The 22395-nt window shown below is 36.8% G+C and overlaps 1 protein-coding gene and 1 pseudogene across 1 annotated transcript; both read right to left on the bottom strand.

The window, feature by feature from the left end:
* The window catches only part of LOC137397228 (cyclin-dependent kinase-like 1), a 485333-nt pseudogene that overhangs the window by 211210 nt on the left and 251728 nt on the right, over positions 1-22395 (bottom strand).
* LOC137397224 (bile salt-activated lipase-like) lies at positions 21091-22224 on the bottom strand. Its single transcript, XM_068083514.1, has one exon. It carries the CDS (start codon positions 22222-22224, stop codon positions 21091-21093), a length of 1134 nt encoding a protein of 377 aa, XP_067939615.1.

The following is a 22395-nucleotide window of genomic DNA, read 5'->3' as shown; positions in this document are numbered from 1 at the left end:
CCTACACCCTTATCTTTCGTACATAAATTATTAGTAGTAATCTTAGTAGTCTGTTCCTTTGATTGAGCAGTGTATTCCTGACCTTCCATAGCTGTTAAATCTGAAATTAGATTTCTTTCTCACATTGAACACAATGGAATTAACTTGAACATTAACTGATAATGGCGTCGACCGGATTTCCGTACTCGCGAATGACCTCTTGCCATTCCAGGGGTTTTAAGTTCAATGGTTAGAAAATTACTAATAGTTTGTTATAAAAACTTTATCTTTATATGTGGTTTTATTATAGGGTTAGGTTGTAGTCAAAGGCTATATAACTATAATACATATAAAAACAGCACGCTCCTGGGTTACCATGTCCCTCGTATTCAATAGTTTCTCTTTATGATGTCTTGTTGTTTCAGACATGATGTTTTTTTGTCCCAGCCATTGGTCAGTTTTTTTTGCCGCGTTGTATCAACAAAACTTACTCTCGAGATTAAAGTTTAGCAGTTTGCCTGTTTGGTTGTAGGGAATTGAACGGAACTAGCTTTTACGCTAAACTTTGATATTGTTTAGCGGAGTTGTATAACTGTTGGTTGCATGAGCAGCAGTTCACGTACGGCACAGGTAATGCATTCGATGGAAACTTTACCAATATATAATTGTGTTCTAAGACTATTTGAAAGACGGTTGACCCATGACACGGCAAATAAGAGAATGCGATTAAATGACTCTATCGAAATGGGTGTCTTGTAACCCATTCTTTTCTAATTTCAGCCTGTATTATAATCTCAGTCTTTCCTAAAAGGTAGATAAGATATTTAATATTGCTTGTAGCTTGTTACATGATGTTTTATGGGTTGGATGACAAGAAAAGATAACTGAAAAAACTACGATTTTATCATAAGCTAACATTGGAAACAGGTCAATTGTATGCTAGGTTACGCCTCTAAATGAACTATAGCCATTAATAGCAACCCGTTCTAAATGACATCGTTTGTGGGACAAAATGCAAAATAGTCTCTAAACTGTTTGGAATGGTTCTTATTGAAGCAATAAATATGAAAAATAGTGTGAGCAGAGTGATCAGCATAGTTGATTTGCTGTTTGACAGACCTCTACTCAGGAATGTGGCAGTTAAGGTTTAACTACTTAGTGAGTGTTAGCTCATAATTAAAGTGGCTACATCTGTATATATGTTTCCAATTAGGGAAGCATAAATTATGCACCTAGTAATTAATTTTGATTGGTTTTCACAAACACTTGAAATAAGCAGTGTACTTAATGGCCGACCTATAATTTCTATTTTTTATAATAAAGAGTTACTAGGTCATGTATCAATGCACATGTACCATGAATACACCAAATTAATGCAATATTATATGTTCCGTTTTTTTCATATCTTGCCTTTATTGGTCTAACGCATTTATACTTTAAGCTCACTGTAAATATTACAGTCCTTCCATTTTAGGTGATGAACTGATATGTTCTGCATCTCTTTATACAGCTCATTTTACTGTGGCTGATCAGTTCCACCCAGTCGAGGATATTGAGAATCATGACATAAGGCAGCAAATATTGACAGTGTGAGTTAATTATGTATCATATCATTACTTTCATCTGTTTTAGCACCATCTTAGCAATTTCCTTGTTTCCTTTAATTTCATGTTTTTTTGTTTAATTTCTTTGGCAACGATGCTAATAATTTACTTTTCTGTTGAGGAGAGTTTTGGTGTTGCATGAATTTCAATACCTAAATATTCAACTTCAGCTAGCAGTTCTTACTAGTTAATTCTGAAGTACAAAATCATATATTAAATGCTATTATGTTATTGCAAGATATAGAATGCTATTCGTCGAATGCATCACTTCTCTCCCTCATTTCTGCATTATTCGTCATAAGTTATACTGGAAATGATACTGGGTACAGTTAGGAGATAAATATATGGCCAATGAAAAAGTTAAAGTTTAGTAAAATACATATTAAAACTTAGTATTGTGTATGTGTTTAGTAAGCTGAACTGATTTAAGTTAAATTCAACATCTATGTTATACGTCTGTCTTGAATGTAAGAACTATGTATGGTATGTACTGCTGCCACTGAACATGGTACATTACAATGTTACATTTTATTGCAGATGAAAAATAAATATTGCAGACATTAATCACTAAATACACAAACGTTACTGTAGGTAACTATTGTAACTAAGATTAACTCAGTATTTTGTTTTACTTTCAATATAGGCCTACCACGTACAGCATAGCATGTTTATCGAATTTTGATGATTTTAATGGGTGTGTTTGCATTAGATAACTACAAATGACTACATTTGTCCAAATAGGTAGAAAAATAACTGGCATGTCTGTATATGGATGAAATAATAAATTTTACCATTTCCATTATACCTTATTCATTTCCAATACACGCTGGTTGTATTCATGATTAGCTTTCGGCCGATGAAGACAATAGGGCTTCCTTGACACAAACAGCTTTTCATATGTGTACAAACATATTTTTCTGAGTAAATTTATACAGAAGTCATTAATGTCAATTGGTATCATTTAAAAGTAATCAGAATAATTCATTTGGTAGATCCTTGTGTAAATCATTGAGGTAAATCTTCTTTCGGTACCGTAAATCTTCATGAAAATGCTGTATGTATAAGCCTCACACCAAACTTTTGAGGTTATCTTTGAGTTACAGGAATACAGCATATATAAACCGTACTCATTATTTTCACAGTCAACTAGTTCAAACCATAACTGCCACCATCCCGAGTATAGCAAATAGCAAGTCAACTATGCTGGTCACTAGGGTTACACTATTTTTCATATTTATTGCCTCGGTAAAAGAATTACAAACAGTTTCGAGACTAATTTGCATTTTGTCTCTAAAACGATGTCATTTGGAAGGCGGTGGCTATTGAAGGCTGGTTCACACTACATCGCCGGGTCTTGGTGTTTGCGCCACAATACTTCAGCGATTGTCAATGATAACCGTGTTCACATTATCACAAACCTATCCACGTTTGCATCAGGAAATACTCCATGACATTTATCTTTTTAATTTTTTGCGAAGAAACCTCTCCGTTTTAGCATGTGTGAATCAAAATGTAGTCCCACAGCGACAATCATAAATGGATATGAATAGATCACGCTATCCACTACCGTGAATTACCATCGCTGAAATAGTTCACATTTGAAAGGCGGTTGCCAATGATCGACGAAGCATTGGGAAAGTTTGTCAACTGCAAACTTGCTCGGCGTTTCCCCGATGCTTCATCAATGACATCAATTCATGGTTCAATAATCGACGACCACCGTCAACATGACAATGCCGAGATACCTTTAGCACAGATCGTTATTTTTATGGCATAGCCTAGCTTACAATTGATCCATTAACAACTCTAGCTTATAATAAAATAAGGCTCTTTGAGCTCATTTATCTAGACCTTCAGACTATTAAACATCATTTAACAAGCTACAAGCAATGTTAAATAGCCTATCTACCTTTTAGAAAAGATTGAGATTATTTTGAAGGCGGAGTTTAGAGATTATTGGGTTTTAAAACACTCATATCTATAATTCTAGATCAAACTAAACATCACCAACTTCCGTCCCTAAAAAGCTAGGCTAGGTCACAAAGCTGTGTCAGGAACGTTTTTAGGAACTTCCGTTCCTAAAAACGTCCCATATTTATGGGCGTAGCTTGTTGCGTCGATTGTGTTGTCTGGGAGACATTAAAACGCTGTAAAAAGCCTTGATGACTTTGAAAATTAATGGACCAATCTTTATTTTGAGTACAAAAGAGAAATCCGTGTGTCTGATTTACCTAGTAAAGATGATGTAGTAAAGATTTAAGCTGTCGTGTGCTGTGAGCTACAGTAATTGCTGCTCTAGTAGTTGCCTCTGGTTATTTACAATGTTTACTCTTTTATAGGCTGTCTTCTGGCAGGGCAAGTTGAAACTCTAAACTCTGACATGGTCTGTTGACCTGCATCACTGCCTCTGCTACAGCTGATCAACGAATACAGTCCACTGATGATGATGTCACAGCAATCGGTGAAGCCGTGCTTGTCAATGATTATGTAAACAAATGTGGGTATGGGAGATTCTATGAGTTTATGAGTGGGCAGGTACCTGTAAGGTGATCTTTCATAGCTTGGTTATTGACCCGTTAACAAAACATTATGTTTGACCTTGAGAAGTGCAACAAAGGCGAGACAGTCACGATACTTCTGGTTATTCCGTAGCTTTTTAACACATGCTCGTCACCTTTCTTTTGGTAAATCGTGTATAAAATGACTTACAATTAGAAAGTCACAAGGTATGCAAAAGTTGATGGAGTTGTGAAGTGTGTAATGATTCGTATGATTTATGTAGACGGAATACTTTTTAGACTTTTTGACATGGTCACTCCGTTTAAATGATTATTTGTTATGTGAGCCCTAATTCAGGTTAATAAGTTATTTGTACTTTTCTGTTCTATTTTCAATTGTTGTGGTTTCAGATTTATTTTATAATTCTTTTTCCACCACTCACCTTATTAGACAATCAAAGAAATGCTCTACTAATTGTATTTCCGTTCATCAAAATATCGTTACTTGTACTTGCTGCTATGATTGCACTCTCTCTCTCTACAAAAATCTTTCATTATTTATAATAATATATTATTGATTATATTGTTGGCAATGTAAGATTTTTGATTTTTCATCCGTATGATACCACTCAGGAAAATTCAGGAAAATATATTACTGTCTACAGTATTTGAACTAGCAGCTTCTGGCTTGGTAGACCAACGCCCCGCCACCTATGACAACCTACTGTCTTGCTATGGGATAGTTTTTCATTTAATTACTACAGATGAGGATATATCATGGCACACCAGACTGTCAGAGTGTTAGTCTTCACCATAATAATATCAGTGTCCATTCTTGTAAAGCCTCAGTTGAAAGTTTAGAAAAAAGTCCAGGGCCTGAGATTTGAACTCATCACCTTCAGCTTGATAAACCAGGTTGCTAACACATGTGCCAGTCTACCATCTCCAAGCATCTTTTAACAACTCTACATGAGGGTTTTACACCTGACAGTCTTTCACAGAGTATTGGACTGCCAGAGTATAGCTATAAGAGTAAACTTTGTACTGGCTGCTCTCACTAAAGAAATACACAGACAAGCTCTGCAGGTTTCACTATTAAAAGGTTGATGAGCTTGGTAAATGTCACTAGTCCAGTAGTCAAATACACAGGCAGCCTTCACAAGTGCCAATTCAAAAATATTTTGATTTTTCCTATGTATGTGGAAGTCACAAGCAAGTATAGATGAGTTTTGTAGGTACCACTTTCACTATGTGGACTAGTTACATGTATAAAGGCGTCACCAATTACGGAGACAAGCGGTGCAGGTACTACTATAAATATGCACATACATGTAGAAGCGTTATGTGCTGCAAAAGACCAAATTTTTGCACCTGAGTTTTTCATCTCCCTAGTAAAGTAGGGCTCAGTAATTATAGTTTACTACCTGATCAAGTTTCCTTTTTATGTTACACATTGGTTATTCTACCTTTGGAGTTATCTTTTCACTCAACTTTTTTGAGGTAGTTGTTTGGTTGGGCAAATGAGATCATTATCATGCCCAAAGCAAGAAGCATTGCCAGAAACAGGCTACCAACAGTGTTAGGTGCACTCGATTCTACAGTTGCTATTCAGTAATTTCAACCAGCCACCGATCAGATAAAACTTAAGGTTCAGAACAAATGTAATTGCTGACTTTAAACCATAACTGTCACGAACAACTTTTATTGTATTTACTAGGTAAATCAGACACGCTGATTCCGATTTTGTACTCAAAATAAAGATTAGTCCACTAACCTTCAAAGTCATTTAGGCTTTTTTAAAGCGTTTCAATATCCGTTTCGAAAACAACACAATCGGCATTACAAGCTCCGCCCATAAATATGTGACGAAACCTAGCTTTTTCAGAAACGGAAGTTAGGAAAGTTTAGTCCGATTTAGAATAATAGAGATGGGTGTCTTAAAACCCATTATTATCTAAATCCAGCCTGTAAAATAGTTTCAGTTTTTCATGAAAGGGATATAAACTATTTAAAATTGCTCGCAGCTTGTTACATGACGTTTAAATGGGCTGGACGCCGAGAAAAACGAGCTCAAAAAGCGCGGTTTTATCACGAGCTGGCGTTGTTATCGCGCTTTTTAAATATGCAATGCTAAATAGCTCATCTACCTTTCAGAAAAGACTGATATTATTTTTAAAGCTGGATTTAGATATTAATAGATTTTAAAACACCCATCTCTATTATTCTAAATCGGTCTAAACATCTCTACGTAATTTCTGTTCCTAAAAAGCTAGGTTACGTCAAGTATTTATGGGCGGAGCTTGTTATGCCGATCGTGTTGTTTTCGAGACCGATATTAAAACGCTATAAAAAATCCTTTATTACTCTGAAAGTTAGTGGCCTAATCTTTATTTTAATTACAAAATCGGAATCAGCATGTCTGATTTACTTAGTAAATACGATAAAAGTTGTTCGTGGCAGTTATGGTTTAACATTTTATATACGCAGTGATTTTGCCTGACAAATAAAAGTTCCACTTGTCATTTGTGGGTTTTTATAGCATGTCCTCTCAGACTCTTTAAATCTATTTTCAATATTTTCTGATCGCCTACCTCTGACAGTATTACAGGAACTACAGTAGCTTTGATCTATATTGGAGAATACCAAGTCGGATGGGGGCTATCGACAGCAGCTAAACAGATAAGCATCAGCACTGGCATCAGCACTATAGCCTGAGATCTTCATGACTAATTTAAAGATGGCTAAACACTTTGCTATGATGATTGAATACTTGCCTTAAAAGAATATGGTTTAGTGTTTGCTAAGTTCTTTGTGTCAATTCTCAGGTAACTGATAAAATTATTACTGTTTTGAAAGCAATTCACTGTAACTGCAGGTGTAGAAATCTCGAAGTTTGTGGGTATGTGTGTGTGTGTGTATGTGCGTGCGTGCGTGCGTGTGTGTGTCAGTGTTTGAGATATAGTTATTAAAATTTAGGATTGAATTATTTGTTTCATGCTGAATTTGATCTTAGATCCTCCCATTTTCTAAGCCAATATTGTCCCAATCAAGCTAAGCGAGATTGAATGATTCATTGGGTGACTTATGCTGCTATTTGGGTAAAATTTGTATACCGCTCTGCATGGCACAATGTCATATAATGCTTGCTCTTGCGGTGTTATTAGTACACGCCCCAACTGGCCATTGGCTATAGACTAGGCTAATGGCAAATGGACGGCAACCACATTACCTGTCCCTGTTTGTATGCTGATTTTAAAGACTCGTGCAATGTTTGGCATTCCGCTAGCATCTATATATAAAACTAGATGTACCAACCGGCATTGCCCGGGTAATAAAAAAGTTGTTGGATCACAAATTGACATGTATTTAACATATACCAACGTTTCCCATTTTTACTTTAAAACTACATATCATGAGGGAAGTGTTTTGTGTAGTTGAAATAAATTAGGAGAAAAACAATAAAAAACAACGTAAAGGTTTTCAAAATTTGTCAAACAACTGTGCCTTTCAAGCTTGTAGCATGGCATATTGCCATCGAAAAATTCCACTAAGCTAGGTAGTAAGGTTAGGCTTCTAATGACGGTAGATACGAAAAGCCGAACGCACTGAATGACCGAACAGACCGAATATTTTTGGAGTTGCCCTCTCGTGTGACTATTTAAGGATAAGGGTGCGTAACTCAAACTTCTATAAATAAAGAGCTCAATGAATTCCGTAGAAACATTTTAGAGGCTGTGTTTATTTTCGCGCCAGTAAAGCACGCTGTGAATAAAAAATATTACATATTCAATCGAAGTATTTTTGCTGTCACTAGTACAATCAGTACTTGCCTTACCTTTGACAGATAAAAGGGAAATGCCTAGTATAGTAGAAGCAAAAGGTTTTATTTGTTCAGTAGTATCGTTAAACATTGGTGAACTAGTAGCTAAATAGCTAGCCAAAATTGTTTTTTATTCAATTGGAAATGAATATATTTATTTCTATATATAGTAATATTTATTATAATTATATGAAACATGCAATCAATATTATTTATAGATAATAATTGGCCATAATTGATTTATAGCTAATAGCTGAGGGAGGCCAACTCCCAAAAGATATTCGGTCTGTTCGGTCATTCAGTGCGTTCGGCTTTTCGTATCTACCGTTCTAATGACCTTAAGCAATGACTTTAATGCTGGAATGAGGATCAACAGACCAGCATATATACAGACATACTGTGAAAAATACATATATAGATGAATGTATGTGTGTGTGCATGTGAGTGTGCTTGTGTGTGCGTGTCGGTTTGTTTAGCTATAGCTATAAAGATCTAGGAATGAAATATCTGTTTAATGCTAGATATGATCTCACAGCCCTCCCTTCAACAGGCAAATATTTTACCAAATAAGCAACGCGAGACGTTGTGTGCATCTCACTCTATGTGAGATGCATTGAATTTTGAGGCAATATGAGCTGTTATGTCAATTAATATAGGCATAGCATTCTTTGTTGCTCAATGTGACTATAGCTTGTTCTCTTGGTTTATATTGGTAAGTTTAGTGCTACCGATAGTAGCATAATCAAATTTCTTTTGGCAATTTGTCAGGCTAATGGCAAGTGGCTGGCAACTAAACTACTTGTACCTGTTTGTAAGCTGGTTTTTAATACCCGTGCAACGTCGTCAGGCATTTGGCTAGTAAATATAGTTGTAAGTAAATATATAAGTATAATTATATCCACTTATTGCAAAACTTTCAGATAGAATGAAGCTAGTCAAAATACCATAAGAATAATATGATATGTAAATCAAGCATGTTGTGACAACTTTCAATAGAGGTTAATAAAATGACCAGGTCACCATCTGATTGTAGGTTGGCTAGTTGCCAATAAAGCAAAATATGGGTATGAAGCTGATCCACACAAGTTCCGCTTCAGCAAACATCAAGTCTTAGGGTCATTCATATGCCAACTTCAGCTCTACGAGTTTCACAGAAAGACATTGTGGGGTACCGAGTTTCAGGGATTTTAGCAAGTGTATGAATAGGGGAGGCGGAGGCGGTCTTAACCACACCCCATGGGGAGCCCTATCTATTATAATGATTTGCTTTCTGATTCATCTCCAGTTTCTGTGTGTTCCGAGTGTTTGGCTAGCAAAGGGTGTGTCGGTCTCTATCAGGTCTTCTCTTTACAGGTATTATATTCTCTAGACTTGCATCTGCTTACCATAAAACCTCTAATTGAACGCCTCCTCCGTTCAACCACCACATGGATGTTCTATAATATTTAAAAACCAGTAAAATCAAGTGTCCAATAGAAAAAGATTCTACAAAGTCATATTAGTAATGACTCAGTGACAACAATAACAATTAGTTCTTTTCATTGTTCCGTTCATATCAAAGTCTATTTTCCAACTTTAAATCATTTCAGTTTTTTGCTAAAATGCTAAAGCAACACCAAAGACATAATTAATAACCATGTCAAGCTAATAACAGTCCATTGTTTACTTTGACATATTTAAAAACAGTTTATATTCACGATGGCATATGGAATGACTCACTTTAGGCTAAAGGTTGTGCTGCATGAGTGTGCACATTTCTAAAATTGAGAATCATTTGTGCGAAATGCAACCAGCAAAGTTTTGATCTGCACAAAAGTAGTTTAGATATTATTATCAACTAATTCAGCAGTGTAAAAAATGAGCTGAAATCATGAAACATTGTGGATGGTATTGTGCAGCTACAAAATTGTTTGTTTCATCGGAAGCAACAATCAGAACACAACTGGCTGTCCTAAAGAACACAAAAGTGTCCTAGGGTACTTTTGAGGTCCTTTTCAAGTCAGTTTATTGTTAACAATAACAATAACATTGCTCTATTTAATGACCTCATCTTCTTATTCATTGCTAGTTGATTTGTCTGTAAGCACTGCTTTAATTGAACTACTGGTTAGTTTGATTGTTTGTCTGTTCATTACATGTTAATTGATTGCTTGTTAGTTGTTTGCTTGTTAGTTGTTTGCTTGTTAGTTGTTTGCTTGTTAGTTGTTTGCTTGTTAGTTGTCTGCTTGTTAGCTATTTGTTTGTTAGTAGTTTGCTTGTTAGTTATTTGCTTGTTAGTTGTTTGCTTGTTAGTTGTTTGCTTGTTAGTGGTTTGTTTGTTAGTTGTTCGCTTGTTAGTTTCTTGCTTGTTAGTTGCTTGCTTGTTAGTTGTCTGCTTGTTAGTTATTTGCTTGTTAGTTGTTTGTTTGTTAGTTGTTTGCTTGTTAGTTGTCTGCTTGTTAGTTATTGCTTGCTTGTTAGTTGATTGCTTGTTAGTTGTTTGCTTGTTAGTTATTTACTTGTTAGTTGTTTGCTTGTTAGTTGTTTGCTTGTTAGTTGTTTGCTTGTTAGTTGTCTGCTTGTTAGTTATTTGCTTGTTAGTTGTTTGCTTGTTAGTTGTTTGCTTGTTAGTTGTCTGATTGTTAGTTATTTGCTTGTTAGTTGTCTGCTTGTTAGTTATTTGCTTGTTAGTTGTTTGCTTGTTAGTTTTTTACTTGTTAGTTATTTGCTTGTTAGTTGTTTGCTTGTTAGTTGTTTGCTTGTTAGTTGTCTGCTTGTTAGCTATTTGTTTGTTAGTAGTTTGCTTGTTAGTTATTTGCTTGTTAGTTGTTTGCTTGTTAGTTGTTTGCTTGTTAGTGGTTTGTTTGTTAGTTGTTCGCTTGTTAGTTTCTTGCTTGTTAGTTGCTTGCTTGTTAGTTGTCTGCTTGTTAGTTATTTGCTTGTTAGTTGTTTGTTTGTTAGTTGTTTGCTTGTTAGTTGTCTGCTTGTTAGTTATTGCTTGCTTGTTAGTTGATTGCTTGTTAGTTGTTTGCTTGTTAGTTATTTACTTGTTAGTTGTTTGCTTGTTAGTTGTTTGCTTGTTAGTTGTTTGCTTGTTAGTTGTCTGCTTGTTAGTTATTTGCTTGTTAGTTGTTTGCTTGTTAGTTGTTTGCTTGTTAGTTGTCTGATTGTTAGTTATTTGCTTGTTAGTTGTCTGCTTGTTAGTTATTTGCTTGTTAGTTGTTTGCTTGTTAGTTTTTTACTTGTTAGTTATTTGCTTGTTAGTTGTTTGCTTGTTAGTTGTTTGCTTGTTAGTTGTCTGCTTGTTAGCTATTTGTTTGTTAGTAGTTTGCTTGTTAGTTATTTGCTTGTTAGTTGTTTGCTTGTTAGTTGTTTGCTTGTTAGTGGTTTGTTTGTTAGTTGTTCGCTTGTTAGTTTCTTGCTTGTTAGTTGCTTGCTTGTTAGGCGTCTGCTTGTTAGTTATTTGCTTGTTAGTTGTTTGTTTGTTAGTTGTTTGCTTGTTAGTTGTCTGCTTGTTAGTTATTGCTTGCTTGTTAGTTGATTGCTTGTTAGTTGTTTGCTTGTTAGTTATTTACTTGTTAGTTGTTTGCTTGTTAGTTGTTTGCTTGTTAGTTGTTCGCTTGTTAGTTGTCTGCTTGTTAGTTATTTGCTTGTTAGTTGTTTGCTTGTTAGTTGTTTGCTTGTTAGTTGTCTGATTGTTAGTTATTTGCTTGTTAGTTGTCTGCTTGTTAGTTATTTGCTTGTTAGTTGTTTGCTTGTTAGTTTTTTACTTGTTAGTTGTTGGCTTGTTAGTTGTTTGCTTGTTAGTTGCTTGCTTGTTAGTTGTTTGCTTGTTAGTTGTTTGCTTGTTAGTTGTTTGGTGGATGTCCTCTGATTGATGCTCTCAATGAATTCTTCTGTCCTTTGCTTAGCTCTACACGAGTACGGGTACCACCGGTAGTTGCCGGCAGCATCGCAATAGTTTTGCGCTGTTCAAATTTCGCAAAAGGCTGCTGGCAAAACCTTCCTGAAATGCGATCTACGGGTGAAGGTCACCATTATAGAAATGACATGGCTAGCGAACATTTTATTTGATTACGCGATTATGTTTAGCAATGCATCTTTTATGTGAACATACGCCTCCGAGCCTAACGTCGCAAAAGTTTGCTGCGCAAGTTACCGCCGGAGTATCGCAATCGATATAGGAACCAGGCTTAAGCCTGGTGATAATCTTGCACAGCAAAAAACTTGTGACGCTGAACTCGGCGGTTTCTCTTTACATAAAACTGCTTTGCTAATAATGCAGTTTTATTAGCAATGCAATTATTTATTCATTAAAATCTTTAGCATTACTTTTAAAACATTCATGCGACATGCCATTTTACAATGATCCTCACTTGTACAGTACATTTTGGGAAAGTTTGTTTTGCAACTTGTCGCAATAGTTGCAAGTTGAACTCTTGCGCTGACCGCCGAAATAGCCTGCTCAAAGTCTTACATTGCCCCATTGATAGCCATACAGTGCTGTCGAATGTGCTTGCAGCATATATGGGAACCAGTCTGGAGGGCCAGCATGCCCTGGTTCTATCTATCAGCCCAGTTGTCGTGGTGTGGTAGGCAATAGCAATCGGCGAACCAATGTATTCATTATTGGATAATGTATTTCTGGATTGTTGAATTTTCAAGTGTGATACAACATTAAAAGAGAAAGATATAACATCTTTGATTAAGAAACTCTTAAATAATTCCTAAAACTTGCATATACACAGTGTATTTGATTACAACCGAGAACATTCTCATATAAATATCCATACTAAAGAATAAAATAGGTTGTACGACCAGGGAGACAAATCCTAGTATTCCAGTGCGATTATCCTAATTGTCTTGAAATTATTATATTAGTACTTGTATCATGGCCCTGGCAATAACTTAACTGGATCCATTGTTTATCTATTAAAACTATGTTTCTGAATTTCTTTGTAAGAATAGGTGAAAATAAAGGGGCAATGATAACAATAGTCCAATAGTTCATGGCGAAGCTCTCTTTCCCATCTCAAGCCTAATTAAAACCATGACAATGCGTGCAACTAGTCCTATTGTCGATCTGGCAGATTGCCAGCATAGGCTCCTTTCCAGGGTCATTATATAGAGCTCTTTTTTATGAAAACAGCAACAAGGCTTAGCAAGGCTACAGTCAACTCCTGGCAACCTAATACATTGATTTATTATTCATATATAAAATACTTCTAAAGCAAAATTTAAGGAAGGCCTAAAAACAAAACTAACATTATTGGTTAATTATAGTTTTTATTTTCTACTCTTGGTCTTTTCTTCCACTTTGCATCTCCTCGCGGTGCTGCCGAGCGTGGTATTTCTCCGTAGTAGATGACGGCTCAGTGGAGAAAGCTGCATCTCTACGAATGTTGGCTGCGCTGCCAGGGAGCGAGACGGGGACAGAAGTGGATGGCTCAGAAGCATATGGCCGAGCGTAAGACTATGAAGAATTGGCCTTTGAGTCAGCTCTGTTGCGCCTCGCATTTTCATATGGCTATGTAGTGTGTTAAGTCTCAAATAGAGACTCAGCTGCTAGTCATTTGTAATAATGTCTCTCCACATGTCTTTACACAACGACCTTTATTCTCGTGACATTTACTGTAGTCTCTGGTATTAACAGTTCAGCTTGTAGAAGATGACCTCATCGCTGCTATATTTAGGTACAAGGAGAGTAGAGCCAGACACCTCTAAGGAGAACACATGTCCAGCTATATCATCATGTGCCATCTGAGAGACTATTTTCCCTACAATATATAATAATAAATACACAGTCAAACTTCCACATATAAATATTAGCTCTACATGGACACTGCTGTCAGGCAGCTCTTCTTGATAGAAACATAAAATAAACATGGAAGCACCACCAAAGCTGACACAAAATTTTATGGAAAACTTCTAAGCTGTAGATACTTGGCTCTCTCATAAACCAATAATAACCACTGTGCCATTGAATGACACTAGGGCAGGGCAGCAGGTCCTCCACTAGAATGGTACGAGCATCTCTATATTTATCTCAGGTGTGATAATAGCTGGGAATGCTATTTTATAACACACAGTACACTCACAAGTGCACTCATAGGTACTTGATTAGGAAGAACAGAGTACAGGATTTCTACAGCAAAATAAAATTCATCACTGCTATCTTACATAATGATAAGGTACTGATACACACTTTCTTGTTGTTAATATAACTCACTGCTTTAGTAGTTTTCATCTTATTTTTCATTAAAAATTATGACAAATTCTGTAAAATTTCAGTTTTGTGTTATGAGCCAATCAATAATTTTTTAAAACAGTTTCAATCAAATTTGCCTACAATGTGAACTCAGACTACCTTTTGCGAGAGCTCAGTCTATCAACCAATTTTGCTAGTCATATTTCAACTGTACAAATATTTGGCATGCTTCCTTATAACCATGTACACAATTTAACTATAATGTATTCCTGCATAATAGCAATACATATTATAATAACCCTGCAGCATGCTAATAACTAACCTGTAGTAGAATTAATAATGTATACAGTATTGTTGTTGAATGCAGCCAGTAGAATATATTCACCGTAGCTGACCAGCCCTTCAGGGTACTTCACTTCAGTGAGAGTCCATAGGACTTCATGGGTGGCCGTGTCTATCTTAAATACTTTGGAATGTGTGAAGGATGATAAGATGAGAGATGAGCTATCAGGGGCGCACATGGTGACCCAGTAGCTATCAGTGAGAAGAGGACAGGGAATATGATGTAGAACTTGACCATCTAAGGAGTAGGTAGTGATCCTGCTGTTGGATGGGTCAGCGATAAGAACCTTGTCTTTAATAATCACCAGCATGTCAGAGAAGTAGTCATGATATGGATGCTCCCAGCTGGTGATGAGTTCCCCTTCCATGCTGTAGACACCGACTGTAAGAGGACTAGTAATGGACAGAGTGTAGAGCCTGTCCTTGTAGCAAGTGACAGACTCTACTGGACCGGAGGTTGAGATGAACTTGTTGGTGATGTTATTATCAATGTCTACTATGCTGACTGTGTCATCATATAGTCCAATATAAGTGTTACCCTTATAGTGGCAGATGGAGAGGGGACAGGATGGCAGTTGTATGCTGGACAGTCTGGTGAGGGACTTGGGGAGTTGAACAGGTGGAGCTTTTTGTTCTTCAACGATAATATCAGGAGATGAAATAACTTCTAACTCAATATCTCTTCTCTCACCTGTAGAATATAGAGTGTACATGTGTGTAGCAACAGTTATTAAATATTTTACACAGAAATATTGCACTTGAAAGAAAGATATTAGCTCATAAAAGTCAGGATTCCTGTTTTATCATCATCTTCACAGTCCTTCGCAGGTTATTTTACACAATAAACAAGAATCAGAGTCAGCCAATATGCCAGTGATGCCATACAATGATGTACAACTATAAACTAATAATTAGTTATATAATACTAATATCAACTGCTATCAGCAGTGTCCAATAATACGCATTGTTATAATGATTACTTGGAAGCATGCCAACCTGGCTCTTTTTACCTAGCTAATTCTCACCTAAACACCAGACTGTTAACTATTGATATGGCTAAAAGTGTTCTATCATTCCATGTAACAATGATAATTATTATGTGAATATGTTGATGGCAGCTCATACAGTAGGACCTGGTTGGGTAGCATAAAGTATAAAATACACTAGCTGCACATTATTGACAATAAAACCACCAAACTCATCTATATTTTAATCACTGGATCTGAGGCTAACTGATCAGTCTTAGTAAACCAAATAACTTCTCCATCAATTTTCAACAAAGACACAGAGTTATTAATTATTAATATGGTTTATGACTGAACAATCTTTAAATAATAGACATAAAGGAGTAGTTCATCACACCCAGTAATTGACCCAATTTCCCAAAGGTTATGTTGCAGACCCTTATATGACAGGAAACACCTCAAAATTAAAAAAAATAATTTTGTTAGGTAGGAACCATAATTTCAACACTTCAGAACATTTAAACTGCTTTCTAAACTCTCACAATTACTATACATGTAAACACATATACACGTACATCATTGTCCCTCATTGTATATGTGACCTCTCGCGTGAAAATCTTCATCGTATAATATACGATGAAGGCCATAACTGGCCTTTATGGATCACTGTCTATGTATTTTACTATACAAGTGTACGTTATATTACAATGTATATGGTACACTTGTATAGTAAAATGCATATACAGTGATCCATAAAGGCCAGTTCACACTATTTCACCGTATGCCATGACTGCTATATCAGTGATTGTTTGTTAATTACATACATAGTAGACGATGATATGCCAGAAAACATTGCAACTGTCAAAGTTGCCATAGATTTTGCTAAAAATCTATGACAGCCTGCAACATGTGCAACAATCACTGTTCACTATGCATTAACAGTGATTGACTGTCACAGATTGTGTAATCTACAGTATAGTTGCTGCCTGACTAGTATTTCATAACTTCAGCCACTACATTGTGTAATATGAACATTATGTCAGGGAATATTCATGTTGATGTAAATACTGAAGTGCTAGAGAAAGTGTGAATAATGTTACAACAAATGATCACCATGTAGTGTAGGATTAACACAGACCTACTGTGATACAGTGTGAACCAACCTTTAGAAATCAATGTGAGCTAAACAGTAAAATGTGGCTGGGTTCAGAATTGACCAGGCCAAGTCAATGACTAATACTGTTCTACCAATCAGGGTTAACATCGCAATGTCACAGAAATTTACCACAGCTGTCTTACATGTAGGTTAGGCACATATAAAAACTTTCTTGTTAGTATTATAAAGCCTGGTTCCCATATCGATTGCGAGACACCTGCAGTGATATTGCGCAACGAAATTACGCTACGCTCGGCGGTTTATGTTTACATGAAGCAGAATCGCTAATAGCGGCATAAAAATGTTATTTCGCCACTCCGCTTTGATAATGCTGACCTTCACCTCTTCAGTGCATTTCGGGAGAGTTTGCCCATGGCTCATCGCGAGATTAGAACAGCGCTAAACTCTTGCGTTGCCGCCGGCAACCAGTACCCGCGGTACTCGGTGCACAGGTTCCCATTTCACCGCTAATAGCCTGTGATGCTGTCGCCGGTGCTTTGCGACGTATCTAAACCTTTAAATTAAAACAAGGGGTCATATTTTTCCTTCTCAATGGCATGTGTTACAAACTGTGCTTGCTGATGTGGCACTGGTTTAATGTACTGCAAACTTCTGTGAGTAAACCACATCCCACTCAACTATGTGAACACTCATTGGCCGATTGCCTTTTAGTCGGCCAAAGCACGAGTGTAACGAGAGACACACGGAATACATTTGGTAAACGAATATTGTGGCTGGGTTAAATTAATGATTGTGAAAATCATGGGTGTTGCTTAGACAGGCTGCATTCCTGAAACCCACAAATAACCTCAGAAAAATTGGTGGGAGGCTTATACATGACGGCGGCAATTGCATGAGAAGTTACATTGCAAAAGAAAGATTTACCTCAAAGATCTACATGATTATGATTACACGCTCTGAAATGATTCCAATTTATACAAATGACATCTGTATATATTTACTCAGGGAAATATGTTTGTTTATATATGGAAAGCTGTTTGTTGTCAGGGAACCCATCAATTGAAAGGTAATCATGAATGCAACCAGCATGTATTAGAAATTAATTAAGTAGAATGAGGATGGTAAAATTTACTATTTCACCCAATTACAGACATACTAGTTTACTTTCTCTACTGATATTCACTGAGATGTCTGTTAATAAATGATACATCCACAAGGCATCACCAACACATTGCAAACACCTTGACAATGCAAGGAATCATTTTGATAGCATATGTGTAGCTAATCTTTAAATCATATGGTCACTGAATGTCACTTGATAACAGCTAATCCCTGGAGTAACCAGATAATTTAACCAAAAAATAGATAAAGGGACTGTATAGACCCATGTTATACCATCAGTACACTAGTAGCCATGATACAAAAGCCTGGCCTTCAGCAGTACAATGAATCATTTAACTTGTTGACACATTATTTCAACACTTTATGTGAAATCAATATTTTTGAATAAAACCTGAGCTAAATGTATACATACTGTACTTGTACTACTGTACAGTGGACCCTCGCCATACGATTTTGATTAGTTCCAGTGTTGACATCAAAAAGTGAAAACGGCATATAGAGAAGTATAAAAACCTGTAGTGATTACCTAATACAAACACACCCTGGTAAAAGTCGTAAAAACCTTATATACGTACATATTAACATTTGGTAACAAAAGAGTATGTTAACCTTAGTAACCATGGTTACCTACAGTTAGTTTAGTGGATTTAGTGGATATGATCCGCAATAAAATGTAACATTACAAAGCACCAGGTGCAGTAGCAGTGCGTACATAGGAATTTCTAACCTTCGAGACAGACGTATAACTCAGATGTTGAATTTAACATGAAAAAGTTTAGCTTACTAGACTTACATAATAAAAGCTAAGGTTCAGTATTAACTTCGCAAAACTTCAACTTTTTCAGCATCTAAAATATTATCACCCATTTGTTTCCGGTTTCATTTTCACTCTAACTATTAAAGAATAACCCTGAGCTGAGAGAGATCGAGCATCATATCTCATTCAGGCGTTGTGAGAGAGATTTCAGCGAGTAACATTTTACTATATTTGTTATTACTGTGTATTCAGCACATAGAATACCTAGTTTTGTTGATGTAGTGGAAATCAGTCATTGTGTTCAAGTTGCGGGTTACACTGTTTAATTCTGTCAGTCTCTTTGAAACTATGAGACACCAAAAAGGCACCATATTTTGATCTGAATGTTTCGTCAATTTTAATCTTAAATATCCCTGTAAGAAATCACAAGTACTGATACTTTCTGAGCAAATCTGTTAGGATTTTGAGTAAGTTAATCTGCAAGGAGAAGAAAGGCAAACCATTGCTTGTATCACTTAAATATTCGATTGAATGAAATGGCAAGCTATTCGATTGCTGTTGACCAAAAGTCCTCCACATTAATTATCTCGTGGTAGCAAGGTGGTAATAGCAAAGGAAGTTACAACCTTCTGTAATAGAGTTACCTTCGATCAAATATCTAGCCTTACAATCATTTAGCTTCCAGCAAAGCCTAAAACTATGAGTCCAAATGTCATTTGCTAACTAAATTGGTGTTAGCATCATTAGGAGACATGCAGTGTATCCAACCCTTTATGAGGGTAGAAAACATATCCATTTATAGTTATTCATACCCGTCTGCTTTAACTGTAGCTGATCTGTGAGTTTGAGTTTTGGTAAATATTCTTTAGCAATTCTGTCCAACTCTGCCTTCAACTCTTTGAATCCCCTCACAATTGCAGCCTAAACATAGAGTGATCCTAATAGAGGAACTCATAGAAAATGACAAATAAATTCCATGTGTTGTGTTAATAACTAATGATATGGTCATCGTATACAGTCATATCTCTGAATACGAGTGCCCCAACATATGAGAACATGGAGATGCGATCAGCGCTTCAAACAGGTTTCTTCTTGGCGACACGAGTAATCTTTGAGATGCAAAAAAATGATATATTTTTTAAAGCTACCATATGGCCAAATATGCAAGAGCCAGGTCGTAAGAACAACATCGCCGGAGGTTTCTTCTGGAATCATTTTCGAAAAAAAATTTGAGAGGTTCGCTAACGGTTTTTTGAAGTTTATTGAATGCGTGAAGTTTATTTGTAGAAATATTTCGACGAATGAGGGTGCATGAAAGTGTAAACAAAATCACATAGTGTTCAACTGTATCACATTCGAACAGTTTTGGAGAGGGATTCCAACCTAAGGCGTTTTTGTGATGGCTGCGATTACCTGTAGGCTTTTTGACTTTAAAGAGCTTAGGACGAAAACATATATATTACACAAACACTAGTACACAAAGGTACACCAAAATATACACACTACACAAGCACTACTATGCATTAGTATACCAAAATAAATACACTACATAAGCATTAGTTCACACAGGTATACAAAAATATATACACTACACAAACAATAGTTCACACAAATATGCCAAAATACACAGATTACACAAGCACTAGTAAACCCATATATACTAAACTATATACACTACACAAACATTAGTACACACAGATATACCAAAACATAAATACTACACAAGCACTATTACACATTGGTATACCAAAATATACATACTACACAAGCACTAGTACACAAAGGTATACCAAAATATACATACTACGAAAGCACTACTACACAAAGGTATACCAAAATATATACACTACACAAGAGCGAGTACACACAGATATACTAAAATATATACATTACACAAGCAGCAGTACATACAGGCATACAAAATATATATACATTGAACACTAGTAAACTTAGATATGCCAAAATATATGCACTACAAAAGTACATGTACACACATGAATACTAAAATATATACACTATACAAACAGTAGCATGCACATGTATAACAAAATATATGCCCTACGCAAGCACCGATACACACAGGTATCCCAAAACATATTCACTACCCAAGCATTAGTACACACATGTATAGCAAAACATATACACAACACATGTAATTGAATGCAAATATATACCAAAACATACATTCTAAACAAGCACTATACACAAAGGTGTACCAAAATATTTCCACATATACACCAAAATAAAAACATGTACACCAAAAAAAAAAATATATATATATAGATATATATATAGCGCAGAATGACTAGTCCAAACAATCATATACAACACAAGCTAGTACACATTATTTTCCTAAATATGCACGCTAATCAAGCACTAGTACACACTGGCCTGCCAGAATATATACACCAATAACCACTATACACAATCAGTACCACAGTTTTACAAAAATTTATACACTACGCAATTACTAGAATACTCAAGTATACCAAAAAATATACACTACACTAGCACAAGCGGGTACACCCAAATATATATATATATATATATATCATAAGCACTAGTGATCACAGGAATTCCAAAAATATACACTAGACAAACATAAGCACACAGGTATACCAGAACATACACACTACACAAGCGCCAATACACAAGGGTATACCAAGAATATACACTAACCAAGCACTAGTACACAATCACTATGTTTCCATGATGCACAGTATTTCGGAGTTGCGCTCTTTTCGAATCATGGAAACGGCATCTTCGCGCCGAATCACTCCACACTGATCAGTTCGAAGCCAGTGCAAATTTGCAGCAAGGAAGCGCCAATTGTGCAGTGACTGCGCATAACTCTCATGCTGTGGAGACAGTGGCTGTGCATAACTCTCATGCTGTGGAGGCAGTGACTGCGCATAACTCTCATGCTGTGGAGGCAGTGGCTGTGCATAACTCTCATGCTGTGGAGGCAGTGGCTGCGCATAACTCTCATGCTGTGGAGGCAGTGACTGCGCATAACTCTCATGCTGTGGAGGCAGTGGCTGCGCATAACTCTCATGCTGTGGAGGCAGTGGCTGCGCATAACTCTCATGCTGTGGAGGCAGTGGCTGCGCATAACTCTCATGCCGTGGAGGCAGTGACTGCGCATAACTCTCATGCTGTGGAGGCAGTGGCTGTGCATAACTCTCATGCTGTGGAGGCAGTGGCTGTGCATAACTCTCATACTGTGGAGGCAGTGGCTGTGCATAACTCTCATGCTGTGGAGGCAGTGGCTGTGCATAACTCTCATGCTGTGGAGACAGTGGCTGTGCATAACTCTCATGCTGTGGAGGCAGTGGCTGTGCATAACTCTCATGCTGTGGAGGCAGTGGCTGTGCATAACTCTCATGCTGTGGAGGCAGTGGCTGTGCATAACTCTCATACTGTGGAGGCAGTGACTGTGCATAACTCTCATGATGTGGAGGCAGTGACTGCGCATAACTCTCATGCTGTGGAGGCAGTGGCTGTGCATAACTCTCATGCTGTGGAGGCAGTGGCTTTGCATAACTCTCATGCTGTGGAGGCTGTGGCTGTGCATAACTCTCATGCTGTGGAGGCAGTGGCTGTGCATAACTCTCATGCTGTGGAGGCAGTGGCTTTGCATAACTCTCATGCTGTGGAGGCAGTGGCTGTGCATAACTCTCATGCTGTGGAGGCAGTGGCTGCGCATAACTCTCATGCTGTGGAGGCAGTGGCTGCGCATAACTCTCATGCTGTGGAGGCAGTGACTGCGCATAACTCTCATGCTGTGGAGGCAGTGGCTGTGCATAACTCTCATGCTGTGGAGGCAGATTCATCGAGGGCCATAAACTAGTAGAAAGGTTATCCTCTTCATCTTATTAATATTCTTCAGATCTTCTTTCACTTAAATTTAATTATGGTCTGCACCCACGAGGATGAGATGATTACTTTCCTGAACTTTGTTATCGATACAACCACTTTTTGAAAAAAGGGAGCAAGCCCTAAAG

This window comes from Watersipora subatra, chromosome 5 (assembly GCF_963576615.1).
Source record: "Watersipora subatra chromosome 5, tzWatSuba1.1, whole genome shotgun sequence".
Taxonomy (NCBI): domain Eukaryota; kingdom Metazoa; phylum Bryozoa; class Gymnolaemata; order Cheilostomatida; family Watersiporidae; genus Watersipora; species Watersipora subatra.
The sequence above is the reverse complement of the archived record's forward strand: the minus strand, read 5'-3'. Positions and strand labels throughout refer to the sequence as shown.

Excerpts from the sequence above, each read along its gene's own strand:
- LOC137397224 (XM_068083514.1), bottom strand. The coding sequence starts at position 22,224 with ATGAATCTGCCTCCACAGCATGAGAGTTATGCACAGCCACTGCCTCCA.